Genomic DNA, 24,985 nt, shown 5'->3' with positions numbered 1-24,985 from the left:
GGTAGATTTTAACATGCTGTTGGCATGGAAACAGAGGGCTTGATTTGCTCACGTAAACAGTGGAATGGATGTGCCACGTTGCTCCAGGTGCCGTCCTCCAGGCAGACGGCAGTGAGCAGGCTGCTTGCGTCAGGTCTGTAGCCCTCCTCGCATTGGTACTGCACTTTACTGCCTACCGTGTATTGGAAGCCATGGAATGATCCGTTAGCTGGAGACTCTGGTACTCCACAGGAAACAGCTGCAAGACAGACACAAAGATATATTTGGCAGCTAAATATGCTGTATAATATTGCAGTCAGATATCTATGTTAGAATAATTGAACATTGTAAACCCTAATGTTTTCTTATTAAACAATTAAGTTGACTGAACGTAACTTAAAATTTAGCATTGTGGTACTATCACTTAAAAATATGAGTTAATTTAACTTATGTACCATGAAAATGCAAAATTAATCCTTTGAAAATAAAATTTAGAAAAAGTTATTTTCACAAATGTATTCTTAATTATAAAATTCTAATATTTGCAACATTTTAAGTGCAAGTTTTTTTTTTTTTAATCGGAAAACAAATTACTTCCGTTATAATTATTCATCATATTGTGAATAAATGGCTACTTATTTTTTATTCAAAATTTATTTAAACATTTTTTCATAGTATATTATTACACACACACACACACACACACACACGCACACACACACACACACACACACACACACACACACACACACACATATATATTGTAACAGAATAAAATGTCTGTCAGTTGTTTTTTTTTTTTTTTTATAATAATAAATAATAATGGCTACTTTTCCTAGCACTCGAACCCGGTAATCGTCATCATTGTGGTCAACTCCTCTCTGCGTCTGAAGACCGGCGATGTACACAACGAGCTAACTAGACAAACTGGTTGCAGCGGGAAAGCCCTCCACATGGAGGTAAGCGGTCAGCCGGTAAGCGCCAAAAGGAACGGTATCATTCCACCCTGTAGTGTTTGCTTAAAAAAATGAAATTCGCAGTCTCCAGAAATGTCCGAGGGACTAAGTTTTCAAAATGAGGCTGGGCTGAAAAAAGTGCTAATAAACAGTTAATATCCTAACAATATGCAGGTAATAAGTAGGGCCAGACAAAATCTGCGGACAATTGTTGCCATTTCTCATTTCTGCGCAGAATTTTGTAAAAAATCTGCGGATTTATGCAGAATGATTTTGGAAGTATCGTAACTACAAACTTAATATAAAAAATAATACCCTTTTTAATTTTATGTAATGTTTACATTGCAAACTCAATTAGATACACTTATTTGGTACACAAAGCAAGTCTGTTATATAATATATTTACTAAAAGGCAGGTAATATGACTTTACAAACTGTATTGTAAATAAATAATGTCAACATTTTTATATTAGTCAATAAAATTAGTGAAATTACTAATAAAAAAACTGAATAAATATAAATTTACACACATTCAACTCAATGATGGACTAAAAATCTGCGGAATTCTGTGGATTTAAACATGTGCAGATTCCGTCTGGGCCTAGTAATAAGACAGTAATACATATTGTGAATTGTTTCTTAAAGTAAAGTGTAACCAAAACATATAAAACATTTTAAATCACCAGTCTTTCAATTCATATAATGTATTTGCAAATAGATTTAACAGATGTTTTGTTCTTAGTTTATATAAATTAACTGTTAACACAGCCATTGCTTTTTAAACTGATTTGTTGGCATCTTTGCATTGTTATTTGCTACTGTTCTTCAATAAATTATGTTTTTTTATATATACATAAATAGTAGTCTGGTAGTCTATTATATTGAAAGAATGTAAACATGAGAAATGCCCTTGTTGAAAGGAGACATTGCTTTCCTCAAAGGACATTTAAATAAATGATTTATTTTGATGAAAAGGATATGAAGATATATTTTTTTCTCTCTCTCACTTTTGCATAATATTGTGTGCAGTAAAACTCTGTATATTTGCTTTGCTTTGTCATTTGGGGTTACTGTTGTTGAATTCCCAGATACGGCAGAGAAATACAGACAGAACTGTGTTGATTTAATTATTTTTGTTTTATGCCATTCAGCGCAGGGATTCAATAGGGATTCCATTGATGATTAATAATTCATGATAAAAAAATGCATACATGAGCCAGATCCTGAGTTTTGTCATCATTGAGACAGTACAATACTCTACATTACATGGCCCCAACCACAAATCTGCGAACCAGTACCAGTCCGTGGATTAATTGGTACCGGGCTGCACCAGGAATTTTTATTTATTTTCGTTTTATTTATTATCTGAGTCTGAATTCCAGGCGGGGAATGTCTTCCATCTGGCTACTCTACCATACAGGCCTGATTGGTGCTCTGCTGCACAGATGGTTGTCGTTCTGTGAGGTTCTCATCTCTCCAAAGAAGAACGCTGGAGCTCAGAAAGGGTGACCATTTGGGTTATTGATCACCTCAATGACTAAGGCCCTTCTCCCCTGATCACTCAGCTTAGATGGCCGGCCTGATCTAGGAAGAGTACTGGTGGTTCCAAACATCTTCCACTTATGGATGATGAAGGCCACTGTGCTCATTGGAACCTTCAGAGCAGCAGATTTTTTTCTGTAACCTTCCCCAGCCTTGTGCCTCAAGACAATCCTGTTTCTGAGGTCTACAGACAATTCCTTTGTCTTCATGCTTGGTTTGTGCTTTGACATGCACTGTCAACCCTGTGACCTTATATAGGTGTATGCCTTTTCAAATCATGTCCATCAACTGAATTGACCACAGGTGCACTCCAATTAAGCTGCTGAAACATCTCAAGAATGATCAGTGGAAACAGAATGTACCTGGGCTCAATGTAGAGCTTCACGGCAAAGACTGTAAACACTGATGTACATGTGATTTTTAAGATTTTTTATTTTTAATAAATTTGCAACAATTAAAAAAAAAAAAATTTCACATCATCATTATGTACAGTATAGAATTAAATAACTCTTACGTCCAGTGTTGTATTCATATTATTATGCTTATTTATGTAGCACTGTGGTCTTTAGAAGCACGGCATTTCATCCCACTGTATGTCCAACCATGTATCAGAATGACAATAAGCTAACTTCACTTGACTTGGACAACGAAAAGTTTCATTTCTGTTAACTGAAATGAAGATGAATCATTCACTGTTAATTGCTAATTAATGCATTATTAATACTAGCTAATCACTTGTAATTATTGTTGATTAACTTCATTAGAAAGTGCTATTGGAAAACAGAAAATAAATCTCTTCATTGTTTGTGATAACGCACTGATCTTGGGTCGGGTACTGTAGAAGACCTCTATTACTGTACATGCAACTATTAATATATGCAATTTAAACAAGCTCTTTTCCACAAGAAAAAGAGGAGTGTATTAAAAGCAACTACAGACACACACACAAGCAACATTGCAGAGAAAAGCAATGGGACCAATTAAAGCTTCTCCTTGTTAAAATGTTCACTGGCTGAATGAAAATCAGGCTCTGAGTCCTTCTCTACCTCTGTTTGACCTGCTGGCAGACTGCATGGATTGCTCCCACCACTTAAAGAAATGATTGGCCTTAATTAGCACCCATTCCAGATGCCCTTCGTTACAAATGGGGCCTAGTCAGGGTTATTCAGAGCTTCATGCAATGGTAAAAGGATAATAGTGCTAAAACCTCCAGTCAATGGAATGTTGCCATTTACATTTTGTGTTTTTAAGACTAATGAGATTCCTTGAGTAAAAATAATAATAATTATAATATACAGTTGCAGTCAGATTTATTAGCCCTCCTGAGTTATTAGCCCCCCTGTATATTTTTCTCCCAATTTCTTTCTAGGGATGCAACGATTATAGATTTTGATCGTACAATTGAAGTCTGAGAATTAATCATGGGTTCATGGGTTCATGGTTATTACGATTATTATGTGTTCATTATTATGCATTCATAAACACTATTAGTTTAGAAAAATCACATAAAAACTCTTATACCTAAAACTACTATACTTAAAAACTATTTTAAATTGTTAATTGCTCCTCAGAGTAACCAAATAATGCAGCACAAAATAATAATTATAAAATAAAATAAACTAAAATAAACTAAAATAAAATAAAATAAAATAAAATAAAATAAAATAAAATAAAATAAAATAAAATAAAATAAAATAAAATAAAAACAATGGTCCATTTCTCTCAGGAGGTACATTTTTGCAGTTTTTGTGTTTGCGAATCCACCAGAGGCCCCTGTGGGCACTTTTTGTGATAACAAAATTCTCTCGCGAGTGCAATTCGCACCTGTAGTTCTTGCGTAAATCCACCAGAGGCGCTGTCGACTGACTGACTGACTGACCAATCAACTGACTCACCCTCCTCCTTCCATAAACCCAACCAATAGTGTTTTCAAAAGCACCAATTGTTGTAATGTTGTAACCTATTTGCGTGTTTACGAATAGATGCAACAGAGTTTTTTTTTGTTTTTTTTTACAAACATTAATTAAATCATAAATGAGGACAGAAAGGAGTTGAAAGATAATTTATGATGGTTTTGCTCCACCTAAAATGCTCTTTGCACGATTCGATCAATATTATTGTATCCAATATCCGTTGTTTATTGCATTTAGAAAATATTTAAAGGCTGTGTTTTGATGCATGTGTGTGTGTTAGATACAGGCCGAAAGAGCATTTGCTTTACCAATCTTTTGATGTTGAAAGCGGCTGGGTTTCTTTCTTTCTTTCTTTATTTAGTAGATAATACAAAATATGAATCTAACAGAAAGTGTCCACTTTTATATAGGCTCAATGTTTAAGTGTCATATCCAGATAAAATAGCCTATATTTAAATCGTTTAAAGAATTAGGCTAAAAATATTGGATTTAATAAAATCACATTAATTAGATAAACCAATATAAAACAAACAAAAGCTAAAACAATTTAGGCATATACAATATAAATAAATCAAACCGTTTAAAGCCATTTAAACTTTCATTTTACAAAAGCCTGTCTGAAAAAAAAAAAAGATTTTAGACATTTACTAAAACAATAAACAAAGGAGTTTTGAAATATTGCTTGAATTATTATTTATAAAGTGTTTGGATGCGATGATATTAGACCAGCTGCAGGGTACATTTTCAGAATGAGCCTATTAGGTATGGTTGACAGTTAAGAAGTATGTTGCAGGGATGTCTCAGGGATTTTTCTTCCCTCAGGGACACCCTTAAGTTAAATCACTTAAAGACTTTCATGCAGCTGGGCACAGGACTGGAGTTGGCAGCCACCGATTTAGACTAAATGTGCAGACTTGATTTTATTAAACTGACTTTTAATGAATATTAATGACAATGAAAACAACACATATCCAAAAAGTATTCAGGCTAAAGTTCTGATAAAAAAAATCAAGTAAAGAATTTCGTATTTATTTGACTTCTTGAGGTTAAGAAATGTCTTAAACCCATGTGCCTACCTGTATAAATAACAGCTCGAACAATCAGACCTACTATATTCACTTCCCCCTATTTTTGTGCTCACTATTTTTACGCAAGTGCATGTCAAGTACTTGTCTCACTAATGAACGCAGAGCAAACCACAAAACCGTTTTCTTTGACAATGCTCTGGAACAGAAGACACGGGGGCTTGTACTGCGAAAGGAGAAAGGGCATACAAAATGCCACGTAGGCTGAAGGATAAAATTAGCACCTCAATGAGAAAGGAAGAAGCGGAGAAGGAAGCATGAACAATGAAATTAAGAAAATTTGCAACACATTCAATTACATTTCTGTGGTAGTCTTAGCGTGACTGAAGAGTCGCCCATTATGACATTAGTACAAAGGATGCTCGTGATCTCATTGCACAGTCTTCAATGGAAGTCTTTAATAGAATGAAAGAGGCTTCACAGCCAGGCATGCGGAGGTGCTTTTGAGCGGCCCGCACAATGACACATTTTGTCGTAAGCGAGGAGGCAGTTCGCCTTTTAAGATTCCCACTTTAATCCACATAGTAAATTCCCTGACTTTTTCCTGACTTTCACTGAATGAATTTGAATGGCATCAAATGAAGGTTAAAAAAAATAGGTCAATGTTGTGCTTACACAGTTCAAGTCAAAATTATTTGCCTTCCTTTTTTTTCTTTTTTAAATAGTTTATAAATTATGTTTAACAGAACAAGGCATTTTTTACAGTATGTCTGATAAGTTTTTCTTCAGAAAAAATATATTATTTGTTTTATTTTGGCTTAAAAAAAAATTTAAAAAATTATTTAAAAAAACATTTTAAGGTCAATATATATATATATATATATATATATATATATATATATATATATATATATATATATATATATATATATACAGTATACACACACACACACACACACACACACACACATATATATATATATATATATATATATATATATATATATATATATATATATATATATATATATATATATATATATATATATTATTTTCTACAGAAAAAATGACTTGTCTAATTAACTTGCCTAATTGACCTAATTAACACAGTTAAAGTTTTAAATTGAACATTAGGCTGAATACTAGTATTTTGAAAAATATCTAGTAAAATATTATGTACTGTCATCATGGCAAAGATAAAATAAATCAGTTGTTAGAAATTATTTATTAGTAGTTAAATTAATAATAAATTAAATTAGTTATTAAAACTAGTATGATTAGAAATCTCTTGGAAAAAATCTTCCTTCCATTAAACAGAAATTGGTCAAATAAATATACAGTGGGGGGAAATGGTAAATAATATGGTATTTTATAATATGGTAAAATGAATGTGCTTTGTGGACTTCTCTATTTCCACCTGGGGATACTCATCCTGAGGCCCTCAGTCTATGCAGTGTCACTGATTTGGTCGTTTGTTCTGTAGACTATCGCAAAAAAAAGTACAGCTTAAAAGGGCTAACAATTTTGACCTTAAAATGTTTTTTCTAAAAAGTAAAAACTACTTTTTTTCTAGCCGAAATAAAACTAATAAGACTTTCTCCAAAAGAAAAAATATTATCAGACATACTGTGAAAATGTCCTTGCTCTGTTAAACAACATTTGCGAAATAAAATAGACAAATAAATAGGCTTCCGTTTCTTACCATAATTTAAGTATATTAGCTAACATCAACACGTTGAAGTTCTATATACTAAATCAATGGATTCACTCAAAACATTAAGCAATTCTGAGTGTGCCTCACACAGGTTAGTGGGGTTGACAAACAACTTGTAAAAAACACACTCTTTCATTTCCGTGACATTTTAACATACATTTGCAACAGTTGAGTGTGTGGGTTTGACAAACCACCTGTAGAAACACTCTCTCTTCATATGCACCACACACTTTTTTCAAGGTTCTAACTTTAATCCAAATATTGAACTCCCTATGTTTGTTTGTATAACTGATAATTAAAATTTTGGTTGTTGTTCTATTATCTATAGCTGTATTATTATTTTTGCATGCTTTATTAGAATCATATGTCACGTGCATATTCGATTTCTGGAAGTTTTGAGTTTTTCTTTTGAGTTTACAGGGATGTAGGTCTATATAGACATGTCTGTTTTTGTGAGGCTGTTATAACTATCTAATGTAGAAAGTCCATTTTTTCAATGATTCAACACTGGTTTTGTAAAAATTAAGGGAAAAAAAACAGGCACTATTTCGCAAAAGTACATTTTTCGTACTTTGAAAAAACTTCAGTGAATGGTTTGAGTGACAGCAGTGTTCTTATGGCAAAGCGTTTGGAATAAGCAGGGCTATTATATGATATGTAGATCTGTAGTGTATTTGTGAAAATGTTTGGTCATTTAGCATGTTTTTAGGACATTTTCAACTGTTATAGCGCCACCTATTGTTTGATCTCCACAAAAGTTTGCCTGCTAAAGTGCTTGAACCCCTACAAAATCAAATCATTGACTTTCAATGTTTGAAATAGGCATTCAAAATTACAGAAATTCCATGACCAGCAGGACCTCTGACCTTTCTGAGGTGATTTACAAACATTTGAATGATATGACCGAGCCTGTGAATGTTTTTTTCAGGATGTGACTTACCTTGGCATAGTGGAGCCGGATTGTCCCACTGGTAAAGCCCATTAGAATGAAGTCTGCATGTGGCATTTCTGTGACCCACGAGTCTGTAGCCAGCATTGCAGTAATACTGGAGTCTGCTGCCTGGTCGGTCTCTTGCCCTATTGACGACTCCTCCATTCTTGGGTACATCATTTATACTGCAGTATGCAGCTGAGGGAGAGGACGACAATCACAGTATGTTACAGCATGATGTTAAGATAATTTTAAAAACACTTCTATTTTGAACAAGGAATCACATCTTGAAATAAAAAAAAAACAACTACTCATGACTTTGTCCAACTTTAAGTAGATGTGAATATAATGTAATGGTTTCTAATATCTAATTATGCTTTTATTGTGTTTATTTATAACACATCTAACATACACGTAAAGACATTTACCCTCAAACAAAAGCTTCTCTCGGTTGTGAAAAATGCACCCCAGGGAACATTTTCCCAATGAGCCTGCGTTGTATAATTAAAAAAAAAAACAAGTGAACTGATATTATCTTCATTATCATGGTTTAATATTGTCCACAGTGAATACCAAGATAAATCCCAGCAGGCACAGAACGTCAACATGATGCCAGATTGACATTGTACCCCAACAGCATGGGTTGACGTCAGAACCCAACGTCGACATCAATGTCCAACGTCGCACAGACGTTACATTTTGTTTACTTTTCAACGCAACCTAAAAACAACAAAATATGAACGTCTAATAATGTTACATCTTAATGTTGTGTGGATGTTACCAAAATGAAGTCTATCAGATGTTGGTTTTTGGTTGAAGCATTGTCAGTATTTGTATTTTGTCAGTAAATGTCAGCACTTGACGTCAATATGACGTTGGTTTAAAATGTTGGCTTGACGTTGAATTTTGATCACTTGCCAACACAACCTAAAATGAACAAAATATCAACGTCTAATGATGTTACAACTTGACGTTGTGTGGATGTTACCAAAATGACGTCTATCAGATGTTAGTTTTTGGTTGCAGCATTTTCAGTATTTGCATTTGGTCAGTAAATATCAGTATTTGATGTCATTGTGATGTTGGTTTAAGATGTTGGCTTGACGTTGGATTTTGTTCACTTCCCAACACAACCTAAAATCAACAAAATATCAATGTCTAATAATGTTACAGCCTGATGTTGTGTGGATGTAACCAATATGACGTCTATCAGACGTAAATTTTTGGTTGCAGTATTGTCAGTATTTGTATTTTTTTCAGTAAATGTCAATATTTAGTGTTGTTGTGACTTTGGTTTAAGATGTTGGCTTGACGTTTTTGGTCACTTTCCTAACACAACCAAAAATCAACAATTATTCACGTTGTTATTAAATTTAAAAATAACATTATCCTTAGATGCTGGTGACCTAAATCAAGCCTAATATTAATGTCTAATGACATTATCTGCTGGCATGGCACAACTCTGGAAAAATAAAAATGCAAATATACATACATACAGACATAATAAAAATCAAACTATGCGGCAGAAGTAAAAATATATAAATATAGGGATATAGAGTATATACATTTGTATGTGCGAGTGCTAGCATCAATAAAGCATGAAAGTGTTTACAGGCTTGTGTTCCAGGGCGAAATAAAAACAAACTAAATAAGTTAAACCTAAATGTGTACATTAGGGGATCAAACTTTTTTTCTTTGGCCTACTGTAATTATCTGAAACTAAAGGCTCTAAACATTAATACTTATAGTTGTATCTTACTTAACAGTGATATTTCAATAGTGTATAAAATACATTACAAATGCATTACATTACAATTTCTGCCTCATATTTTGTTCAATAAACAGTTTTAGTAGTCCAGTTTCCCAAAATATGTTCTATTAGACAAAATCAATGTACATACAAGATTAATCCATAATATTAGCTTATTTCATCGCAAAGAAAGATGTTTATGCGCTAACAAGCCACAGATCTCAAATTCTGATTGCATGAGGTCTTTAAACTGGTTAAAGATTGATTGTAAGATAAAGCGAGGGAGAAAATGCAGGTTGATGGCTATCATTAGATCTTGGTTTTGATGTGATAAACACAAGTTTACTCATCATAAAAGGGAAAGCGTAAGCTTGAAGGGTGTCAAAGCTTAATCTCACATCAGACAGATCAAATCAAACGCATCATCACACCAACTCTGCAGAGAGACTTAGCTGTGAGTGATTAACCATAGCTTAAAAAAAGGAAAAAGCTTAATGTGGCACTGAATTCTAATTTTCAAAGGCCCAGAGGACTAATAAAGGCATAAAACCAAGAGATCCTTCTGAAAGATAAGAAAAAGGTGATAATTATCAAAAAGAGATGCAGTTAAAGTCAAAATTATTAGATTTATTTTTCTTTTTCAAATATTTTCCAAGTTTTATTTAACAGAACAAGGAATTTTTCACAGGATTTCCTATTATATTTATTTTCTCCTGGAGAAAGTCTTATTTGCTTTATTTTAGCCAGTTATAAATTTTTTAAAAAACATTTTGAGATCAATATTTTTAGCCTCCTAAGCAATATTCTATTTTCGATTATCTACAAAATAAACCATTGTTATACAACAATTTGCTTGATTATCATAACTTGCCTAATTTGTCAGGATTCTGCCCCTTCAGTCTTGTTAATTCTTGTTTTGGTGGCAGAGTCCAGACACTAGTCCTGTCTTGTCTATTAAGTTGTGTTCGGCTCGAGATTCCTCAGTTCGGCCCCTCATATTTCCTGTCAATGTCTGTCTTAGTCTTTGTGTGAGTGTCATCTTTGCCACACTCAGGCCGTGTAAACTCGGATTACGCATTTTTGTCATGGTGTGTCTGTTGTTTTGATTGCAGAATGGTGTTTTTTGTTCTCAGCCCTCCAGTCTGGTTAGTTTCAGTTGGCGCTGGGATCAGAACATGCATGTTCACAGTGAGTGTTTTTATTTATTGTCTCCTCGTGTCTTGCGTTCTGTCAGTGTTGCCATTGTTTGTTGCTCGTGGCCCGTTTTTAATTTAAGATTCAGTCTTAAGATCTTCAGATCTCATCCATTCATTCATTCATTTTCTATTTTCATTAATTTTCTTTTCGGGGCTGGGCAGCAGTCTTAGGAGAGAACCCCAGACTTCCCTCTCCCTAGACACTTTCTCTAGCTCCTCCGGGGGGATCCCAAGGTGTTCCTAGGCCAGCCGAGAGAAATAGTCTCTCCAGCGTGTCCTGGGTCTTCCCCAAGGCCTCCTTCTGGTGGGACATGCCTGGAACACCTCCCTAGGAAAGCATCCAGGAGGCATCTGAAACAAATGCCTGAGCCACCTCAGCTGACTTCTCTCAATATAGAGGAGCAGCGGCTTTACTCCGAGCTCCACCCGGGTGTCAGAGCTCCTCACCCTATCTATAAGGGTGCTCCCTGCCACCCTGCGAAGGAAACTCATTTCGGCCGCTTGTCTCCAAGATCTTGTCCTTTCGGTCATGACCCAAAGCTCATGACCATAGGTGAGAGTAGGATCGTAGAATGACCGGTAAATTGAAAGCTTTGCCTTTCGGCTTGGCTCCTTCTTTACCACAACGGACCGGTACATCAACTGCAGGAACGGTACTGACTAGAGAAACTGAAATCTTTTTTTATTGAAAATGCAGCACAGAGTCCATCTATGCAGCAGATCTGGCTGTGAAATATTATGTGTGTGTGTGTGTGTAGTGAACACTCACAGACTGACTTACGAGCTCACGATAAGACAATATCTTATATTTCTATTTTTTACGAATGTGCGTGACTGTCATACACTCGACTCTTTGGCAGCGCTCCCTTTTTAGAAGCCTTGTAAAGGTAAACAATTTCCAACTTTCACCCAGAGCACTCATTCCAATCAAAAGAGCTCGGAGGTGAGACTAGTGTTGTGCGCTTCTGTTTACATGTAGCATGTTGACATGATACTAGGAAAACAGCAAAACCTCTGGTAAACACTGCTGTATCACGTCTTCTGACAGAGAAACACGATCTTTGTGAATGTATTCTGTATTCTTCATGTCAACCGAATTGTGACCATCGTACAGTGACGGTTCGGGATGAATACATGTATTGTTTCAGCCCTGTTGAGAACCTTGGGTCTATTCCCACACTCCTTGTTAACCCATTATTAGTTTATATTATGTTTATATGTTTATTATTTGTTCACCTGTTTGTTTGTCAATTATTATCCCTTTATAGCTCTCTCTTGTCTGCTGTCCTGTGCCAGTTCGTCATCGTATATCGACTTGTCAAGTCTGGTCTAGTCTTATCCAGCCCTGCCTTTCCTAGCCAGCCCAGTCCATGTTAGTTTTTGTCTTTTGTTAACGTTTTCACCCTCGGGTTTGTATTTGTTGCCTTTTTGTTTTATATTATAATCATTAAACCCATATTTTGTATTGAGTCCACCTGAGTCCTCGTCTTTCCCTGGAAACCTGATCTAATTAGCATAGTTAAGCCATTAAATGTCACTTTAAGCTGAATACTAGTACTGTATCTTGAAAAATATCTAGCAAAATATTATGAAATCAGTTATTAGAAATTAGTTATTAAAACTATTATGTTCAGAAATGAGTTGAAAAAATATTGCTGTTAAACAGAAATTTACAGGGGGGCTAATAATTCAGGAGGGCTAATAATTCAGACTTCAACTATATAAACATATATGGTTCAACTGAAGATTAAAAAAAAACACTGTCGGTTTCAAAAACTCAGTCACTCTGAGGGACATAATGGTTTCTTTTTCTGTTTGCTCTTGACGAAACGCAATAAACAGAAAGCATGTGGCAACACACTGAAATAATGTGCTTGCGCAGGGCACAGCATGTCAGAAAGATCAACTGAAATGAAGCGAGAAAGAAAGAAACCCTGACAGAGAGGCAGAGAAAGGGGAAGCGGGTGTAGAGATGCAGAGTAATCATGGCCACTGGCTTTGCGGCTCATATATATCATGTTTAGCCGGTGGAAATGTCGGTCAGAAGAATATGACACGGTAGTTATTCAGCAAAATTCATTACCGCATCTTTGACCTCTATTACAGCAGACTTGTCAATGGCTCCCTGAAGGTAGAATGTGTCTGGTTGTAACCTAATGGCAGTTAACTTATAAAAGGCTGACGTCTGAAATTATTGACTCATTTGGATCCAAAGCAACAACCCTAGAGGGCTGTAAGACTGGAATTAATCTGACACATATTATTACATGTGGAACAGGGGAATCAAGCACATGGAGTTAGCCTTTCATGCAAATATGCATAAACGAGTACACCCTATTTTAATTTTTTTTTTTTATCATTTTCTAAGCGAATATTTCCAATATATAAAAAAGGTTTATTAAACTGGTTTTGTCACCTAACACTATGTTAAGGATAACGATAAAAGATTTAAATTCAAAGGAGTTGTTACTTATTATTATTATTATTATTATTATTATTATTAATAATAATAATAATAATAATAACAAAATTTGATATTTTTTAGGTTTTATGGATTTTTTCCTGTTTAAATTTATCAAATGATGTTTAATAAAACAAGGATTGTTTCACAGTATTTCAAACACTTTTTTCTGGAGAAAGTCTTATTTACTTTATTTTGGCCAATTTTAAATAATAAAATTGAAAAAAAAAAACACTTAAAGGTCAATATTTTTAGCCCCTTTAAGCAATATTTTATCAATTGTCTACAGAACAAACCATCATTATCTCTTTTATGCATACAATCACACTGGTGTGATCAGCCTTGGCTGGTCCCTGAAGCATACAATCACACTGATGTGATTAGAAAGTCAGATTCTAATTTGGGGGTACTCTTTTTTGGGCTGTGATCTTTAGTTTTTTTGTTAGAATAGTTCTAGTTTTGGCTTTACTGCCCTGATCACCAGCGATCTAACATTTGCAGATTGCTGGAGAACTACAAATCTGTGACTGAACCGAACAACAACTCCCAGAAATCCTTGCATCAATGACTCCTGCCACAGCTGACAGCCACCTGGTCATCATTGAATGATTGCATGGACTATATATATTCACCCCATTTTCACACACTCTTTGCTGAGTCTTGATTCTGTTTAGAGCAGGGATGCCCAAACCTTTTCGTATGATGAAGCAAAAACCAAATATCATTAATAGTTGTGGGCTGAAGTTAAATGTACCAAAATATTTTACATTAAAGTTGCCATGGGTAATCTTCAAATTAATTTCAACTAATACTTCAACCTATTGCAATATAATTATAAACAATGACATTTGGAGTTCAATTTTTAATACACTGATCAAGCAGAATCTGCCTATAGCTGTCAATGACAGTATGCACAGTACATTTTAAATTAAATCTGATTAAATAACACCATTTGAATTGAAACATTTAATTTCAGTTAGCTTAACGATACAACAAACAAATACAAGGTTCAATTAAATTTGAAATGACAATACCATCCTCGTCATTCTTCCTCTAAGATGGGATGGTGAGCCAAATTAAAGTTTACCATGGGCCAACTGTAGCCCATGGGCCCAATTTCTGGTTTAGAGCACCACATAAGCATTAACCTTGCCTTGCCTTCCTGTTGTTTTTACCTTTGCTTTGTTTTACTGTTTATGTTGTTTTGCTGCCTGACCTGACCACTTGCCTGCTTTTAACTATGTTCTTGGATTTCCTGTATGCTCCTGTTTGCCCCTATTTTGACTGTTGCCTGCTTGATAATTCTTTGTAATAAACTGCACGTGGATCCTCAACTCTATTGTCCCAGATCTGTCACTGATAGATCCCAGATCTATACTGACTAATCTAATACAATCTGCACAAATATATTATTGCAAAGCCTCCTGTAGAAAATATTTAAGTAAAAGAGAGGTCTGTGAGGAGTGTACTTATATGCTGAGCACTGTATATGCTTGTTCAGGATTTACAAACTATATACCAGATTTCTTCATTACACAAGTGTTGCTGATTTATTTTTCACTAAAGCATTAATATTTTTTTTCATCTCCATGTTCGATCAGAATTACTACACAGTACTTCTGGATGCATTAAATGCAAAATATAATAGTATGTCATATATGTACAAAACACCTAACAACATATAATATACATATAACAGTATACAAAACAAACCTGTGTAGCGTATTTTGAAGCCTTTCTTGCTGGTTGCATGATCGGTTGACCATCTGAGGTAAAGCTGGTTTGTTTTGCTAGTGAAGTTCAGTTGTGTGGAGTGGTTCCCACTCAGAGCTACCAACAACGGACTCTGTCCAGATGGCCCTGATGAATAAAAGATTACACAAACAACAAGAAAAGCTAAATATTGCAAACCGCGGATCTGTTAAGAAGGACAGAATGTCATAGCATCGGGATTCTCAAACTTTTTTATCCAAGTGCCTGATCCGATCAAATCAAGTTTAACCTAGTTGCCACTACAGATCACATTACACTTTCTGTTACACTTGAAAATATAAGAAAATGCTTAAAAATACAAACTACAGTAATAAAAATCCCTTAGATTTAGATTTACAACCTCAAATCAAAAAAAGGCAAATAAAAAATAGTGATTTCTAAATGTACTTCGCCTTTATTGTCATGGTTATTACTTAAAAAGTGCCAACACATTTCGGCAAACAGCTGCCTTAGGTAACTGATGAATCCATTACTTAAAGACTAGGGCTGTAACGATACGAGATATGAAACCGAAATCGCGACACTCAGATCTACGATCCTGTGTCGTGGTGTGATAAGGGGGAATCGCGACATACCCAGTGACTATCTTTACAATAACGTCATGCCTGCCTGCAAAAGTTGAGCTAGTTAAAGAAGAACGTGAGGAAACTTTTTTTTTTTGTTTGACATTACGAGCACTGCTCTGTTTAAGCCCTTGCAATATGCATTTAGCTGGGAGAGCTTGCGCGGAGCTCTTAGTAAGGGACCGTCTGAATATGTCCGGAATATCGAAAACAAAACCAACTTAACCCCGCTTGACAACAGACAACGGCAGAAATATTGCCAATGCTGTCGAAGCGGCCGGATTTTCACCGCATATACGATGCTTTGCCACACTGTTAATGTGGCTGTGCAGAGAGGGATGGGCGTTCACCAGATGTCCCGACTCCCCGGCAGAGTAAGAAAAGTTGTCACGTTTTTTCACTGCAATGTTGACATGATGGTGTTTCTGAAGAAGAATTTTCAGCTCTCTTAAATCAAACGAGTTTGGTTTTCTTGAGAGAAATAAGTTGTTTATTTGTTTAATGCTTACTTGATTTGTGGTTTGCAGCACAGGCATTAAGCCTCAGTTACCTCAGTGTGAAACAGTAGCCATTTAAATTACTTTTTCAATGTGAGAGAACTTGATTGAAAAAGAATTTTCAACATGCTTGAATCATCTCCACAATGGAGTTTAGTTCTGTTTGGTTTTTCAACAGTATTTTGTTACAAAGAAAACAGAAGTGTTATAGCTTTGGCTATTTTTTTATTTTATATATGGCTATTTATATTGTTAATAATTTGCAATGCTAATATTGTTCTTTGATGTTCAGTTTATAAAGATTTTTCAAATGTTATTTAATAAAAAATATAGTTTTAAAAATCTTTTTTTCCCACCCCCCACGAAAAAATATCGGGATTTGAACCGAATCGTGGGTTTGGTGTATCGATACAGCCCGACTAAAGACCAACGACACATTATTTAAGCTACCCCTGAGCACTTTTTTGTTTTGATTTTGGATTTTTACTTAGCACTTATAAAGTATGATCTTATTTTACATCCCTAATCCTACCCAGCAACTAAACCCAACTACTAATCAACTATTAATAAACAGCTAATTAGTAGTTTATTGTGTGACCCCCCCCCCCCCAAAAAAAAAGTTTTTGCTTGCCATTTTAATAATGTAACAATGTAATAATAATAAAAGTCTACCATCAAAAATCTCCAGTTCGTCAAACTGCTTCTCGCTCTGGAACATTTCCACATAAATGGAGATGGTGAAGGCAGGCTGCACTCTGATGATCCAAGAGCAGGTCTGGGAGTTGGGGTAGTTTTTTGGGAATCCCGGGCTCAGGATCACACCAGAGGAGGCAGACCGTTCTTCATTTGCAGGGCACTGAGCTGAAGAGAACCGACAAAAAACATTTGAGGTCATTTGAGTTATTACAAATCACAATGTGGTTACCCTACAAACAAAGCATTAGCTGTAAGCCCTGGAGTATTCCAGTAAAGTCTAAAAAAACTTTCTCTAACATGCACTACTTCTGGATTCACCTCAGGGCCCGCGAGCCTCGGTTTGAGGAAGCAACAAAGTGAGCTGAAGCTTTCTGTTAATCCGCCTTGTGGGCGGGAGGGTGGAGGAAACAAACCAGAAGAACTATTGCTTCTTCATGGCATTGTACAAAAAGTACAGACAAGCCAAACGGCTCAGATTTACAACTGAAAGCTTTGCTGAGGATAACTGGAACGCTTTCTTTTTTCCACCCTTGCTCCCAAGACAGCTGTCGGCTACTGTCTGTTTGTTTCCACAGACAACAAAGCAATGTTGCCTATAGGGCATATGGTGTCACTTTTTTATGGATTGCATTATTACAAGCTTTGATTAGAGGGGAAATACTAATGATTCAGCATTTTTTATCATTTCAGATCCCCCATTTTAAGTTATTCACATGAAGTTTGTGCTTTTGGTTGTGTTTTGTAATCCGTATTATGTAACAGGCTGATTAATATAGTGCTTTATTGTAGAATGATTCCCAAAGGGGGGATTTTTAAGGCAAGTTTAAGGGTTTTATGCTGATTCAGAGTCACTCAATTAAACTCGGCTCATTCTAATTCTGGTGCTGGTCAAAGATTAATCGTGAATTAAACTTTGTTTTGACTTAATGTGTGTGTGTGTGTGTGTGTGTGTGTGTGTGTGTGTGTGTGTGTGTGTGTGTGTGTGTGTGTGTGTGTGTGTGTGTGTGTGTGTGTATGTGTTTTATATATTTATTATGTAGATGTGATACAAACATAAATAGTTGAAGTAAGAATTATTAGCCCTCCTGAATTATTAGCCCACTGTATATTTTTTCCCAATTTCAGTTTTTTTCCAAACAAAAAGAGTTTTTTAACACACTTCTAAACATAATAATAACTCAATTCTAATAACTGATTCCTTTAATCTTTGCCATGATGACAAAACATATTTTTCAGAATACTAATATTCAGCTTAAGATCCAAATAAAGGCATAACAGGTTAATTTGGCAAGCAAAGGGAAATTAGGCAAAACATTGTGTAGACGTGGTTATTCTATAGACATTCAAAAAATAAATAAATAAATACATAAATACATAAATAAATAAATAAAATAACAATAATAATAATAATAAATATAATAATTATATACAGTTGAAATCAGTATTATTAGCCCCCCTTTGATTTTTTTTTCTTTTTTAAATATTTCCCAAATGATGTTTAACACAGCAAGGAAATTTTCATAGTACGTCTGATAATATTTTTTCTTCTGGAAAAAATCTCATTTGTGTTATTTCGGCTAAAATAAAAGGAGTTTTTAATTTTTTTAAAAACCATTTAAGGTCAAAATTATTAGCCCCTTTAACTTATTTTTTTTCGACAGTTTACAGAACAAACCATCATTATCCATGTCACCGACTCGGTCCCAGTCATTCCCCTCGCTGACCAGCAGAGGTCACCATCTCCGGACTTCTAACCATTACGTCATCCTTCTCACTCAGATCCCAGCACACCTGTTCTCCATCTCACTAATGACCCACGTACCACATATAAGCAGCTCACACACACACTCCTTTGCGAAGTCTTGTTTAGCCCCGGCCAGCATTTCTGAGCGTTCTATTCTGCCTGATCTCCCGTTTACCACTTCAGCCCGTTCCTCGATTCTGCTCTGTCTTCTGCCTGCCCTTGACCTAAAGCCTGATTACACGGACTCTGATTCTCGCTGCCTGCCCCTGACTAAAGCCTGTATTACGGACTCTGAACCACGCTGCCTGCCCTTGACTCAAGCCTGGTAATCACTCTGCCTCTGTTATCTGCTAATCATCGTTGAGTTGTATGTTGTATGTTCGCACAACCGTGCGAGGTGTTGATGTTTAAGTGTGACTTAATAAATACTGCAAAATGGATCCCTCCGTGTCAGTCTCCCCGTTACAATCCAATAACTTGCCTAATTGCCCTAACCTGCCTAGTTAACCTAATTAACCTAGTTAAGCCTTTAAATGTCACTGTAAGCTGTATAGAAGTGTCTTGAAAAATATCTAGTCATATATTATTAACTGTCATCATGGCAAAGATGAAATAAATCAGTTATTAGAAATGAGTTATTAAAACTATTATGTTTAGAAATGTGTTGAAAAAAACTGTTAAAAAGAAATTGGGAAAAAATAAACAGGGGGGCTAATAATTCAGGGGGGTAATATTTCTGACTTCAACTGTAATACAGTATATACATACACTATTAAGTTTTATATTTATTATTTATATTTATTATTAACATTAATAATATCAATAGGGTATATGCCGAGCTAGTGCTGTTTCCATGCTGATACACTTCCGGTGACCTGTTATTGTGAACTTTTTTCCATTTTATACGGTTCCTTCTACAGCATCGATGTTGTAATGTCATTAAAATACATTCAGTTAAATAAACTGTAGCATTTATTTAGTTGCTCAAGCATAAAACGAGACAAAAAGCTGTTTACTCGCACACCCCCGTCAGAATCGGCAAGCTAACGCAGAAGCTCCATTGAATATACTGAGGTCAAATAAATGCTCAAATTATAAAGATATGGCGGGGGAAATGTAATTTAATGCAGTGCTTCTTGTACAATCTGAGACCCACTTTAAATCGGATTTCACTCAGCCAGTGGAGATCGCTGATTTTTAAAGAAAACAGACCTTAAACGCACCGGATTTTGCATTGGCATTCAATTTGCCGGAAGCGCTTAACCCAGGTTACTGGCGAATTAAAAGGCCTATTAGCATGCTTCGGCATATACCCTATAACAAAAACATATTTTGACAGATTTTGTGCATCTTTTCTTTACTGACCTTCACAAGCTGGTGTTGGGCCCTCAAACTGCAGATGAGAGTTCAGCTTACAGGTGACCTCATCGCTGCCGATCAATGTAAATCCAGGAAAGCATCGATACTTCACAATATCACCTACACGCAATAGTAAAGCAGCACAAAGAATAAAACATGTTTCAACATTTTTTTCTTTAGTTTTATTTTTATAATATCATGTCTTTGATATTGTTGCAAAAAGTACCATACCGATTTCATAGTCCTGGTCTTCAAATAATATCTCTGCTTGCTCAACCACAGGAGGAGGAGGGCATTTCTTCAGCCTATAAGCTAAGGAAATATTTTGCATTTAGCATTCACTTTAGCAAGCATGACACAATCCAGAATATCAATTACATTTGAACAACATATGACAATATTGTTCTATATACTGACAACACTGTCAGGAATAATTCCTCAGATGTTTTAGGATTACCATTCTAAGCCAAATGTAAACTTCCTCTACAAAAATCAAATTTTCCAAGACCTATAATAAACAGAAAAACTTGATTGAGCAGGTCTGCGATCACTGAGTTTAATTTAAAATCAAGTAAATGTAGAGGAACCTGCGTTTTTTATTTATTTATTTATTTCTATTGCCGAATACAGTTTTTTTGAGTATGTACACGCATAGAAAGTGCTCAACTGATGTGTGATGCATCGAGTTGACATAGAGACTGTGCTTTTTCTTAGATGCGTGACACTCTAGACACATCATGTGACATTATTGCAATGCATTCAGCCAAAGCCTGTTTGAACAAGGCTACATTTGTTGAATCCATCACTAAAATAAAATAAATAAATAAATAAAAAAACTTTAACATGATTTTTTCTAACGCTTTTGTTGAAGAGATTTGACCAGATTGTTTGTTTACCAAATATGATCCAGTAGACTTTATATGGTTAAGGGATTAACAATAATTCTCTTACTTTATATCAATTGTGACAACCATTAGTAATTAAGGTAAAAAAGTAAAAATAATAACAGTATATAATAAAACAAATATGATGTATAAATGTGTGTTTTCACAGCAAAAGGACACTGATATTGAATGCTACAAATATTACCACTTGTTTTGAGAATGGTCACCACAAAATCACTTTTTTTGGTCACTTTAGGCTGCGATAATAGGAAATATGTTCCCGGTTTTGCACTGAGCAGACAAAAAATAAAAATAAAACAGCCACATAGAGTATTTAAGCAGGTACACCCTGGTGACTGCATTTGATTAATTTTGATAAGTGAAAAGTGGATAAAGTGAAACACTAGACAAGTAAAAAAAAAATAAAAATAAATATATATATATATATATATATATATATATATATATATATATATATATATATATATATATATATATATATATATATATATATATATATTTTTTTTTTTTTTTACTAAATTTATAAATTTATACAACAGTTCTGTCTGGTTCTCGAATCTGATTGGCCGATAGCCACCCGATATTCTGCAATAAAAAGCACTCTTACAGCCTCCTCAACCTTGTGTATTACTACGCCCATATAGTGTGACAGCAGATGAATAAATGCACTACAGTTTTACAAATATTGCAGCTGTTGGACACCATAATATACTTTTAATGCTTTTTAAGGCGAGAATGTAGTTGTTAAGATTGCAACTATGCAGTTTATTTATAAGAATAGTGGCTAATTTAAATATTTATAATTTCGGAGATACAGCGTGTCTCCATCAATCAGCCTGTCATATTGAGCAAAGCAAAGATGGTTGACGTTCCACCACAAGATGGCGACAGAGATTTCAAAATACGTCCTTAGGTGAGAACAACTTGGCATAAATTTCGTCTACAGCTGATCAAATCATTATAGAACAGGTAAGTGACATTCTAAGTCAGTCTCTCTCTTTTGTATGTTGTAGTGCTGTATTTATCCCATAGTAATCTGTTAGTGTTTGCTTTTCTTTGACTTTTTCAGGGTTAATTATTGTGATTTCCCAAATGCAACAGAAAACTACTGGGAAATCTTTGGACACTGATTGCATTTCAATACCGTTCAGACTTATAATCTTCAAATGTCAGCAAAATCACCTGTTTTGCAATCACTTTATACATTACACTAGCTCTAAAGTGATGTTGGTGAATTTGCAACAGTTTCTGCTTTTCTGATGACAGCTGCAGATGTAAATGAATGGCGGAAGAAAGTAGTTCCTCATACAAAGATTTTTTGAGACTCTCTGAGTTTGATTTACTTTTTATATACACGATTATGTCGTCAAACTGTTGTATAAACACAATATCACACTCGTAGCAGTGCGATATTGCTGTATATCATCACTTGTGGGTCACTAAGACACTGCCTGTGGCCTCAAGCCAACGTACGGCTCCCACCAATGCCAATATACAACTATATCGAACTGTAACTCTTGTGATATTGCTCATATACATATAAACACAACATGCAAAAAGCAAAGTAGTCTGCAAATAGAGTAAGCATATAAACATTTCTTATTTTGCTTACCCCACATGGCTCATTGTTTTGCTTGTTTTAAGGAAAAGGCTTGCTTCATTTTGACATATTATATATTATTTATGAAAACAAGACACTAAAAACAAGACAAAAAAAATCTAAATAGGAAAAACTTATTTTGCAGTGAACATAAAATGATATGATAAAAACATATATCCATGAGTAGGAAGTAAATTTTTAAATTAAAAACAAAAATCTCCATGAATTTAACAAACAATAAATAAGACTCCATGACTTTCAATGTCTGGAATAGACCTTTTAAAATTCCGGGATGTTCCAGAAATTCCATAGGAACCCTGGACTTTAAACCCCCCATCTCTAACCAGATTTGTTCTAGAAGGAAAGTTGGAGGTTTAGATGAAAGTGTGTTCAATTTCCCTGTGCTCTTCAACACATCCCTGCATGCTGACACTGATATCAAAGAGGCCAAAGGAAGCTTCTATTTTTGACTCTTCTAATCTCCAGAAATAATGTGATGTCATCAGAAGCAGCAGTCATGCCTCCGTGGTGTATGGAAAAAAACAAGTTGAATCCCATGTTTCAAATACATTTCGAGCAGCACTTTGCGGTATGCACAGCACTTCAGTGGCAACATTTTTTATTTGAAGGAGAAACTAACCATGGAAATTGAGGACAAAGAATCCACTTGTCGAGAAGTCGCTGTGGAACTTGATAAGAACCTGATTGAAAGTGCTGTAGGCTGACTCGAGGGCTGTGTTGCCACTGAAAATCCCCAGCTGTGGGTAGCTTTGCTCTGGGCCGTCCCTGGAAGAAGGGGAAAATGCTTTGAAATTACATTACAACCTGTGATCCTGCCATTAAACTGCAAAATAATACCTCAAAGCTCTGACTAGTTTGAGAAAACCGATTCACCTCCGAATGTACAGTGAGAAACTGCTGACTTTTGAATAAAGGGATTGCATTACAGACTAGCTTTGACCAAAAATGATGACTTAACAGACTAGCCGTGATTTTTAATGGCTTTTGATAATTAATGGCCGATACTCTTGAGTTGTGTATTCCCACATTGTTTTTCACCAACTATTGTACGGTTTCAGAATATTCAGCGGAATTTATGATTATTGCATGATTATTACATGTTCTGCTATGATTATAATATACAGAAAACCAGTGTTGGGCAAGCTACTTGAAGAATGTGATGAGCTAAGCTATTAGCTACTCTACTTAAAATGTAGCTGGACTACACTAAAAGCTAGCCTCTGGGAAATGTAGCAAGCTGAGCTAAAAGCTACTTGGCAAAAAATAGCTTAGCTACATTAAGCTATTTTTGCAGTTTTTATTTTTTAATTTGAAGCAACTTCAATCCAAGTCAATCATATCTTAGTGATCAATAAAACTGTCAATGAAACATATGGATAATAGTTAATCTACTTACTGCAATTAATATGCTGTACTAAACAGAAACAAATTATAGTATATAACAGCAAACACAAAAAAAATCCAACAAAACCAGGTGTTACACATTTAAAATTCTATAATTTATAGTAAAGAGAAATATTTAGGAATATTAAGGAATAAGCATTAATAAGCAGGGATATTTTTCATTAATAAATTACACTACATAATGGAGTATCATTAGTAACTATCATGAATTAATAGTAATTATCATAGTATACTTTATCTTTTACTACAGTAAACTTTATATATATATATATATATATATATATATATATATATATATATATATATATATATATATATATATATATATATATATACATACAGTTAAAGTCAGAATTATTAGGCCCCCTTTGAAATTGTTTCCTTTTTTAAATATTTACAAATTATGAAATTTTCACAGTATGTTGAATTCTGTTTTTTTCCTTTGGAGAAATGTTTAGAAATGTGCTGAAAACCTCTCTCCGTTAAACAGAAATTTGGGAAAAATAAACAGGGGGTTAATAATTCTATATATTATTATTATTTTATTTATTTATTTTTTTATTTATTTTTTTTTATAAAAATGTACCAAGTACTTCAACAAATCTGAATACTTCACTATTGAGTAGTTCAAAATCATTATAGTACTTACTATAAATTACAAAAGTTTGTTGATAACCACCGTAAAACAGGAAGAAGAAATCTTCATTGTCCCCATCATATGGATTTACTTTCACCAGCTTCACAGCTCCGTGAATGTTGGTGCCGTTACTTATTGATCCGCGATCAGTAAATGTAGCGTCTGTGGAGGCTACTGCGCTACTTGACAAAACAAATAGCTTTGCTAACAAAAATCTATTTGATTTAGAAAGTAGCGATTCTACCAATATGCTATTGAGAAATGTATTTAAGCTAGTAGCAATGCTACAGCCCAACACTGCAGAAAACAAATTTACATG

At 34.7% G+C, this 24,985-nt stretch overlaps 1 protein-coding gene across 1 annotated transcript in view; it reads right to left on the bottom strand.

The window, feature by feature from the left end:
• csmd1b (CUB and Sushi multiple domains 1b) overlaps window positions 1–24,985 on the bottom strand; it is a 223,062-nt gene that overhangs the window by 74,665 nt on the left and 123,412 nt on the right. The window contains exons 21-27 of the mRNA XM_087278763.1: window positions 23,245–23,390; window positions 20,331–20,411; window positions 20,106–20,219; window positions 16,973–17,161; window positions 15,181–15,327; window positions 8,070–8,258; window positions 53–238 (exon numbers count right to left, since the gene is read on the bottom strand). Of these exons, the coding sequence (XP_087134889.1) occupies window positions 53–238; window positions 8,070–8,258; window positions 15,181–15,327; window positions 16,973–17,161; window positions 20,106–20,219; window positions 20,331–20,411; window positions 23,245–23,390 (1,052 nt within the window). The remainder of the gene's footprint in view (window positions 1–52; window positions 239–8,069; window positions 8,259–15,180; window positions 15,328–16,972; window positions 17,162–20,105; window positions 20,220–20,330; window positions 20,412–23,244; window positions 23,391–24,985) is intronic.

The sequence above is a fragment of the Danio rerio genome, chromosome 13, assembly GCF_052040795.2.
Source record: "Danio rerio strain M-AB ecotype USA chromosome 13, GRCz13ab, whole genome shotgun sequence".
NCBI lineage: Eukaryota > Metazoa > Chordata > Actinopteri > Cypriniformes > Danionidae > Danio > Danio rerio.
This window is presented reverse-complemented; position numbering and strand designations above follow the sequence as displayed.